General features: G+C 47.6%; 1 protein-coding gene across 1 annotated transcript; it reads right to left on the bottom strand.

Moving 5' to 3' along the window:
• Positions 1-1,033: 1,033 nt before the first annotated feature.
• Positions 1,034-1,978, bottom strand: LOC123362914 (olfactory receptor 52M1-like). Its single transcript, XM_045003470.1, has one exon. The coding sequence runs from the start codon at positions 1,976-1,978 to the stop codon at positions 1,034-1,036; it is 945 nt and encodes a 314-aa protein (XP_044859405.1).
• Positions 1,979-9,628: the final 7,650 nt, after the last annotated feature.

Here is a 9,628-nt window from a genome sequence, read left to right as displayed (position 1 = left end):
CCAGCTCCTCCAGTCTCTGTGTTTCAAAGGGCTGGATGAGCCCCTCCTCTCTCTGTTCCCCTTTCTGGGGAGGTTCCATTCCTTCCACGCCCGCCCCTCTGCAGAGAAACTGGAGAACGTTAAATTTAGAATGTGGTTACTCCCTTCTTCTATCTCGCGAGGGCTGACAGTCTTTAATGACCAATGTATTTATAAACAGATGCCTCCGCCCCAGCGCGCTGTCCCTTAGCACAAGGTGTGTGAGTGAAGAGTACAGGAAATCCCAAAGACATAACAATACACATGGTTCCTATAATAAACGGTAAGGTAAAAGGGTTTCCCCCCATCATGGTTTTATCCAGATGCTCTTTTTTTTGGCTTCTGTGTCTGGGTGCCATGCAGGGTTGTCAGGTACCTGGTTTGGACAAGAAAGTTCAGCCAAGAAGGGGATCGGACTGTGCCTGGTTCCTGCCGGGCAGGGGGGAGGTTTGGGATCATTAACCCATGCCTGCCCCTGCTCAGCTGGGGCCACATCATACCAACAGGCAGGGCCCTTATTCAGGGTTCAGCATCTCCCAGCCCAGCCCCAGAGTAGAGGGAGCCCAGCTGAGGCAGGGACATAGGTGGAGAAGATTGAGGGAGGGAGGGGAAGGGTGTAGAGAAGCCAGGACCCAGGGCAGGTTGGGTAGGAGTAGGGCCTTGGGGAATAGACACGTCATAGGGCAGGGTCTCAGGGTACAATTTTTGCCACCTTTCTAACTGCTAAGAATTAATAAGTTCTATACAGACTGATTGCCCAGTTTGTCACGGTGAGACAGCACAGTAAGGTCAGGAAAGGATTTAATGTCTCTTTCACTGACCAGTAAGTGATTGAAGGAAGAGGGCCCAGCACCATGTCACCAGCCAGTGCTTCACGGAGCTCAGTCTCAGAACCAGAGCACCAGGAGAAAACTTTAGTTAGAATCATAGAATCATAGAATATTAGGGTTGGAAGGGAGCTCTTGAGGTATCTAGTCCAAGTCCCTGCTCAAAGCAGGACCAATTCCCAACTAAATCATTCCTTATGAGTAATGAACCAGAGCAGCCTGTCCCGGATCTCTTTGGTCCTCACCCCATAGATGATGGGGTGTAGCATGGGGGGCAACAGTAGGTTCATGTTGCCAATAAGAACATGGAAATGCTGGGGCACATTCTGTCCAAAACGGTACGTGAGGGAGGAGAAGAGACCTGGGATGTAAAAGATTAAGGTGACACAGAGGTGGGAGATGCAGGTTCCAAAAGTCTTGAGCCGGGTGTCCTTTGTGGGGAGGCTGAAGATGTCCCTAAGGATGTGGATATAGGACACAGTGATAAAAATCCCATCCAGGCCCATTACACACAATAGCACAAAGAGACCATAGTAACTGCTGACCTGGGTGTCACCACAGGCCAGCTTCACCACAGCCATGTGTGCGCAGAATGGCTCGGGGATGATGTTGGTTCTGCAGTATCGCCACTGTCTTACCAGGAAGGGATAGGGCAGTACGAGCATGCTACTGCGCAGCACCACGGCCAGCCCCATCTTAGCCACCACGGGGATTGTCAGGATGGTGGAATGTCTCAGGGGATGGCAGATGGCCACATAGCGATCAAAACCCATGGCCACAATGATCCCGGACTCCATCAATGAGAAGCAGTGAACGAAGTACATCTGGGTGAGGCAGGCACTGAAATCGATCTCCCTGGAATTGAACCAGAAGATGCTCAGCATTTTGGGTAGGATGGATGTAGACAGGACCAGGTCAGCGATGGCCAGCATGCAGAGGAAATAGTACATGGGCCCATGGAGGCTCGGCTCCATCTTCACAATTAACAGGATAGCAAAGTTCCCCAAGATGGCTATGATGAACATGGCCCAGAAGGGGATGGAGATCCATACATGGGCTGCCTCCAGTCCAGGAATACCCTGCAGGATGAAGGTGGAGGGGTTGGTGAAGTCGGTTGTGTTGGAGTTTGACATGGAATACGAGTGAAGGTCTCCAAGTCTGAGGTAGAATGGTGTTTCCTGCATGCACTGTATGTTCTCTTGACTTCCTGTATGTGCCCAAGGTCAAGGGTGATGGTTGCAGTACAAATGCCTGGATGGATAGACAATGTGAATTTGAGACACTACATGCACTACTGTAGACTGTTCTTGTTGGTGAACCAGATTGGCCACTCTTCACACACTGACAAAAGACATTTTCATTATTCATAGAAATAAATTATGAACAACTGACCCTACTAATGCCAATTCCATATTTTATGGCATGTGTCAATAATTCCTACATGTTGTGGTGAGGTAAAGCTTAATAGGCAATAGCAGGAAACCTGACTTTGGGTACTGGTTATCCATCATTGTTCCTTAATGCAATGAAAGCCAGGTTAGGGAGTGCATGCTGTAGGGAGTTGACCATTCAACTGGTTGCTTAAAACCTGAGAATGGGGAAAAAAACACAAACTTTTGCCAATCCATGCTCCGGGGGGGGAACATCCCAGCTAGATGCACCCCACGGAAAAGACATGGGCGTCATTGATAGCAACTCAGCGGAAACACCTGCCGTGGTAAATGATGGGGGGTAGAACCCCTTTTATGAACACTCAACCAGCCAGTCAGTTAGCTGTGAAAATCCCTCTTAGTAGCTGTTCTCTCCTTGCCTTGCCTGTAAAGAGTGAAGCCGTCTCACTGAAATGCTTAGGAAAAAGGAAATGAGTTGGCACCTGGCCAAAAGAGCCAATGGAAAGACTAGACATTCTTGGGTGTTAATGCTTTCAGTTCCTCTTTTAATATCTAGCAACACCCTGATTTTCCAGATGTGTTGTCATAAATATAAAGGGAAAGGTAACCACCTTTCTGTATACAGTACTATAAAATCCCTCCTGGTCAGAGGGACAAAATCCTTTTACCTGTAAAGGGTTAAGAAGCTCAGGTAACCTGGCTGGCACCTGACCAAAAGGAGGGAGAAAAGGCTTTGTTTTGTCTGTCTGTTCTGTGTGCTTGCTGGAGACAGATCAAGAAGGCAAGCAATCCAACTCCATTAGAATTAGTAAGTACTAGTGAAGGAATGCGTTAGCTTATTTTTATTTTGGCTTGTGATTTTCCTTGTCTAGAGGGAGGTCTTGTCTAGAGGGAGGTTTTGTCTAGAGGGGAGATCCTCTATGTTCTTGAGTCTTTTGTTATTCTGTAAAGTACTTACCATCCCGATTTTACAGCGGTGATTCTTTTACCTTTTCTTTAATTAACATTCATCTTTTCAGAACCTGATTGATTTTTCATCATTTTAAGATCCAAGGGTTTGGGTCTGTGTTCACCTGTACCAATTGGTGAGGATTTTATTCTCAAACCTGCCCAAGAAAAGGGGTGTAGGGGCTTGGGAGATTATTCTCAAGCCTGCCCTGGAAAAGGGGTGCAGGGGCTTGGGAGATTATTCTCAAGCCTGCCCAGGAAAAGGGGTGCAGGGGCTTGGGAGATTATTCTCAAGCCTGCCCAGGAAAAGGGGTGTAGGGATTTGGGGGGATATTTGAGGAAGGTGGGGTTCCAAGTGGCCCTCCCTAAATGCTTGTTTTCTTTGCCTGGAGGCAGAGGTATCACATCCTGGTAACAAAGGGATGTTTTTAACCTGTGAGCAGCTGGAGATTTTTATCTCTGCCTGAGGGCAGGGTAGGTAACTTTCTACAAGGGAATTCACAAGCTAGGTTTTTTTTCCCCTTTCTAGCTCTCGCGGTAGGCTAGGTTGAGTACAAAAAGCAGGAACATGATGACCAGTGACACAGCTAATAAACCAGAGCTGGCTAACTGGCAGCGAAAGAGAATGAACATAAGAGACTGATCGAATTAAAACAACTAGAAATGAAGGCACAGGAAGCTGCCCACAAGAGAGCCCTGGAGCTACAATAAAGAGAAGCAGCATGAACTGGAGTTTGAGAAGGCAAGGGCTAAGCAGAATGTACTGGACAACCCTGGCAATCCTTCTCCAGGTACCGCTTCCCGTCCCATAAAGTTCCCCACCTACAAGGCAGGCGATGATACTGAGGCCTTAGAAAATTTCGAAAGGGCCTGCCTTGGGTACAGCATCTCTACAGACCTGTACATGATGGAGCTGAGACCACAGCTTAGTGGACCCTTAGTAAAGGTGGCAGCTGAAATGCCTAAGGAACACATGAAGAGTTATGAACTTTTTTTAAAAAAAGGCCAGAATCAAAATGAGGCTAACACCCGAGCATGCCTGTCGGTGGTTCAGAGCCCTAAAGTGGAAACTGGATGTTGCATTTTCCCAACACGCCTACCATATTGAAAAAAATTGGGATGACTGGATATCAGGAGCAAGCGTTAAATCTCTGGAAGATCTTTCTTTCCTAATGAAAATGGAGCAGTTCTTAGAGGGTGTTCCTGAGGAAATAGAAAGGTACATCCTAGATGGGAAGCCTCAAACTGTAACTGAGGTGGGAGAGATTGGAACCAAATGGGTGGAGGTGGCAGAAAAGAAAAAAACGAGTAGCAGTTGAAACAGATATCAGAAGGGGAAACCCGAGACAACACCCTACCAGCGGGGCAGCCCAAGGCCCCACCTATATCCCAAGGAAAACCCCAAACCCCTTTTCGTTCCACCACGCCATTCTCCAGCCACCCACCTTGGCCCAGTGACCAGTCAGCTGGGCGATGTTTTAAATGTCATGAGCTGGGGCATGTGAAGGCCAACTGCCCAAAGAACCCCAACAGACTGCAGTTCATTACGCCGGAGTCACACCCAAGGTCCTCAGGCTCAGATGCCTCCCAGGTACCGTCAGAGCGAAGGGAAACTGTAAGTGTGGGCGGAAAGAAGGGTACAGCGTGCAGGGACACTGGAGTACAAGTGTCAGCTATCCACCAGTCCTTAGTGGACCACAAATTCATCAACCCAGAAGCCCCGGTGACAATTCAACCCTTCATGTCAAAATCTTTAAACTTGCCTAAAGCTGAGTTGCCTGTCCAGTACAAGGGCTGGTCAGGAATGTGGACTTTTGCAGTCTATGATGATTATCCCATCCCCATGCTGCTGGGGGAAGACTTGGCCAACCATGTGAAGCTAGCCAAGAGGGTAGGAATAGTCACCAGCAGCCAGGCTAAGCAAGCTTCCACACCCATCCCTGTTCCTGAGCCTTCCACCAGGGCCCCGTCTGTGTTACCAGAGACCCAGACAGAGGTGGTGGAACCAGATCCCCTGCCAACAACTACAACAGCTGTAGTAGATCCAGTCCCAGAGACCCAGCCAAAGCCAGGCCCAGAACAGGAACTGGTGAATCAACCAGCACCAGAACCATAGCCAGCACTGAGTCCAGTGCTTGCAAGACCATCTGCAACTTCAACACCAGAGGGCACCAACGGGCCTGCACTGGCAGCAGCAGCAGATAACCCTACACAAGAAGCTCAGCCAGAGCCTGAAATACCACATAATGCACCAGCAGAGAGTGGTTCACAGTCAACAGAAACAACCCCATCACCTGCCTCGTTTCCAGAGGGACCAAGCCCCGGTCCACAATCCAGTGAGGAACTGATGTCTCCAGGATCAAGGGAACAGTTCCAGGCCAAGTAGGAAGCAGATGAAAGCCTCCAGAGAGCTTGGACGGTGGCACGGAGCAACCCACTACCTCTCAGCTCTTCTAACCGATCCCGGTTGGTTATAGAACAAGGACTTTTATACAAGGAAACTTTCTGGTGGACACCAGGAAGATTGGCGTCCTCAAAGACAGTTGGTAGTTCCTGCTAAGTACTGGGTAAAGCTCTTGAGCTTAGCCCATTATCAATCCTGTGGCCATGCTGGGGTGAATAGGACCAAAGACCATTTGGGGAAGTTATTCCACTAGGAGGGAAGGGGCGAGGATGTTTCTACCTCTGTCCGGTCTTGTGAGGTGTGCCAACAAGTGGGAAAACCCCAAGACCAGGTCAAAGCCCCTGTCCAGCCACTCCCCATAATCAAGGTCCCATTTCAACGAGTAGCTGTGGATATTCTGGGTCCTTTCCCAAAAAAGACACCCAGAGGAAAGCTGTACATAATGACGTTCATGGATTTTGCCACCTGATGGCCAGAAACAGTATTCTTAAGCAACACCAGGGCTAAAAGTGTGTGCCAGGCACTAACAGACATTTTTGCCAGGGTAGGTTGGCCCCCCAACATCCTTACAGATTCAGGAACTAATTTCCTGGCAGGGACCATGAAAAGCCTGTGGGAAACTCCTGGGGTGAACCACTTGGTGCCACCCCTTACCACCATCAAACCAATGGCCTGGGGTAGAGGGTTAATGGAACTTTGGGGACCATGATACATAAATTCGTGAATGAACACTCCAATGATTGGGTCCTAGTGTTGCAGCAGTTGCTTTTTGCCGACAGGGATGTACCACATCCCAGTTTAGGGTTTTCACCATTTGAACTTGTGTATGGCCTCGAGGTTAAGGGGCCATTACAGCTGGTGAAGCAGCAATAGGAGGGGCTTACGCCTTCTCCAGGAACTAACATTCTAGACTTTGTAAGCAACCTACAAAGCACCCTCCGACACTCTTTAGCCCTTGCTAAAGAGAACCTACAAGATGCTTAGGAAGAGCAAAAAGTCTGGTATGATAAACATGCCAGAGATTGTTCCTGCAAAGTAGGGGACCAGGTCATGTTCTTGAAGGCACTCCACGCCCATAAGATGGAAGCGTTGAGGGAAGGGCCATTCATGGTCCAAGAGCGCCTGGGAGCTGTTAACTATATCATCGCACCCCCCCCGCACCTCAAACCTCAAGCCTAAAGTATATCATGTTAATTCTCTAAAGCCCTCCTATTCCAGAGAATTAAAGGTTTTTCAGTTTACAGCCCAGGAAGGAGATGACGCTGAGTGGCCTGAAGGTGTCTACTACAAAGAAAAAAGTGATGGTGGCATGGAAGAGGTGAACCTCTTCATGATCCTTTGACATATGCAGCAATGGCAGATCAAGGAGATGTGCACTAGATTCACGCCAATGTTCTCAGACATCCCAGGATGGCCCTAACGGGCATACCACTCCATTGACACAGTAATGCTCACCCAATTAGAGCCCAACCCAACCAGTGTGTCCTCAAGTCAAAACTGCTATAGAACAAGAGATCCAGGACATGCTACAGATGGGAGTAATCCGCCCCTCTAACAGTACATGGGCATCTCCAGTGATTCTCGTTCCCAAACCAGATGGGGAAATATGCTTTTGTGTGGACTATCGTAAACTAAATGCTGTAACTTGCCCAGACAACTATCCAATGCCATGCACCGATGAGCTATTGGAGAAACTTGGACGTGCCCAATTCATCTCTACATTAGACTTAACTAAGGGGTACTGGCAAGGAAAGGTCAGCCTTCCTCACCCGTGCAGGGGTGTATGAATGTAATGTGCTCCCTTTCAGGCTGCGAAATGCACCTGCCACCTTCCAAATACTTGTAGATGGTCTCCTAGTGGGATTGGGAGAATCTGCAGTCGCCTACCTTGACGATGTGGCCATCTTTTCTGATTCATGGGCAGAACGCGTGGAGCATCTACAAAAAGTCTTCAAGCACATAAGGGAGACAGGACTAACTGTTAAGCCGAAAAAGTGTCAAATAGGCCTAAGCAGAGTGACTTACCTTGACACCAGGTGGTTCAAGGAACTATCAACCCCCTACAGGCCAAAGTGGAGGCTATCCAAATGTGGCCTGTCCCAAAGTCAAAGAAACAGGTCCAATCCTTCTGAGGCTTGGCCGGATATAACAGGTTATTTGTACCACACTACAGCCAAATCACTGCCCCACTAACAGACCTGACCAGAAAGACACAGCCACATGCAGTTCAGTGGACTGATGAGTGTCAGAAGGCCTTTAACCAGCTTAAGGCGACATTCATATCTAACCCTGTGCTAAGGGCCCCAGACTTCGACAAACCGTTCCTAGTAACCACCGATGCTTCTGAGCGTGGTGTAGGAGCAGTTTTAATGCAGGAAGGTCCGGATCAAGAATTCCATCCTGTCGCGTTTCTCAGCAAAAACAGTCTGAAAGGGAAAGCCACCGGTCAATTAGCGAAAAGGAATGCTACGCCATTGTGTATGCGCTGGAAAAGCTATGCACATACGTTTGGGGATGGCGTTTCCAGCTACAAACCGACCATGCTGCGCTACAATGGCTTCATACCGACAAGGACAATAACAAAAAACTTCTTCTGTGGAGTTTGATTTTGAAATACAACATATTTCAGGAGCTTCGAACAAAGTGGCTGATGCACTCTCCCGTGAAAGTTTCCCAAAATCAACTGGTTAAAATCATCCTTGAAAAGTGGAAAATATTGTTAGTTTGTACATAGTCAGTAGGTTATCTAGCGGTGCATGTGTCTTATTAACCCTGTTTTCTCCTAGAGCTCCAGGAAGAAATCACAGCCAGTGTTGAACTGGCTGTCCAACACTATCTGTGATTTGGGGGCCGTGTCATAAATATAAAGGGAAGGGTAACCACCTTTCTGTATACAGTACTATAAAATCCCTCCTGGCCAGAGGCACAGAATCCTTTTACTTGTAAAGGGTTAAGAAGCTCAGATAACCTGGCTGGCACCTGACCAAAAAAACCAATAAGGAGACAAGATACTTTCAAATCTGGGGAGGGGGGAAAAGCTTTTTTTTTTTGGTCTGCTCTTTGTCTGTCTGTTCTGTGTGCTTGCCAGAGACAGATCAAGAAGGCAAGCAATCCAACTCCATTAGAATTAGTAAGTAATAATAAGGGAATGTCTTAGCTTTCTTTTATTTTGGCTTGTGATTTTCCTTGTCTAGAGGGAGGTTTTGTTCTTGAGACTTTTGTTATTCTGTAAAGTACTTACCTTCTCCATTTGACAGAGGTGATTCTTGAAAAGGGGTGTCGGGGCTCGGGGGGATACTTGGGGAAGGTGGGGCTCCAAGTGGCCCTCCCTAAATGTCTGTTTAAATCACTTGGTGGCAGCGTTACTTAACCCAAGGAATAGGGGAGTTTTTAACCTAAGCTGGTAGAAATAAGTTTAGGGGGTCTTCATGCGGGTCCCCACATCTGTATCTAGAGTTCAGAGTGGGGAGGGAACCCTGACATGTGTTTGCTTTATTTTTTTTAATTAAATCATCTTTTTAAGAATATGATTTGATTTTTTACTTTTAAAAGCAAGAGGTCTGTGCATACGCTACTGAAATAGTTAAGTGGAATAAACGTTCCAAGATCAGCTGGTTCAACAGCTGTGTTTTCTTTTGTTTCTTTTCTTTCTTGGCTTAGAATCATAGAATCTCAGGGTTGGAAGGGACCTCAGGAGGTCATCTAGTCCAACCCCCTGCTCAAAGCAGGACCAAACCCAACTAAATCATCCCAGCCAGGGCTTTGTCAAGCCTGACCTTAAAAACCTCTAAGGAAGGAGATTCCACCACCTCCCTAGTTCTTCACCACTCTACTAGTGAAAAAAATTTTCCTAAAGTTTTTCCTAATGTCCAACCTTAACCTCCCCCTCTGCAACTTGAGACCATTACTCCTTGTTCTGTCATCTTCTACCACTGAGAACAGTCTAGATCCATCCTCTTTGGAACCCCCTTTCAGGTAGTTGGAAGCAGCTATCAAATCCCCCCCTCATTCTTCTCTTCTGCAGGCTAAACAATCCCATT

This window comes from Mauremys mutica, chromosome 1 (assembly GCF_020497125.1).
Source record: "Mauremys mutica isolate MM-2020 ecotype Southern chromosome 1, ASM2049712v1, whole genome shotgun sequence".
In the NCBI taxonomy this organism is placed as follows: domain Eukaryota; kingdom Metazoa; phylum Chordata; order Testudines; family Geoemydidae; genus Mauremys; species Mauremys mutica.
The sequence above is the reverse complement of the archived record's forward strand: the minus strand, read 5'-3'. Positions and strand labels throughout refer to the sequence as shown.

Bases quoted from the DNA above. Each gene is read 5' to 3' on its own strand.
- LOC123362914 (XM_045003470.1), bottom strand. From the start codon at position 1,978: ATGTCAAACTCCAACACAACCGACTTCACCAACCCCTCCACCTTCATC.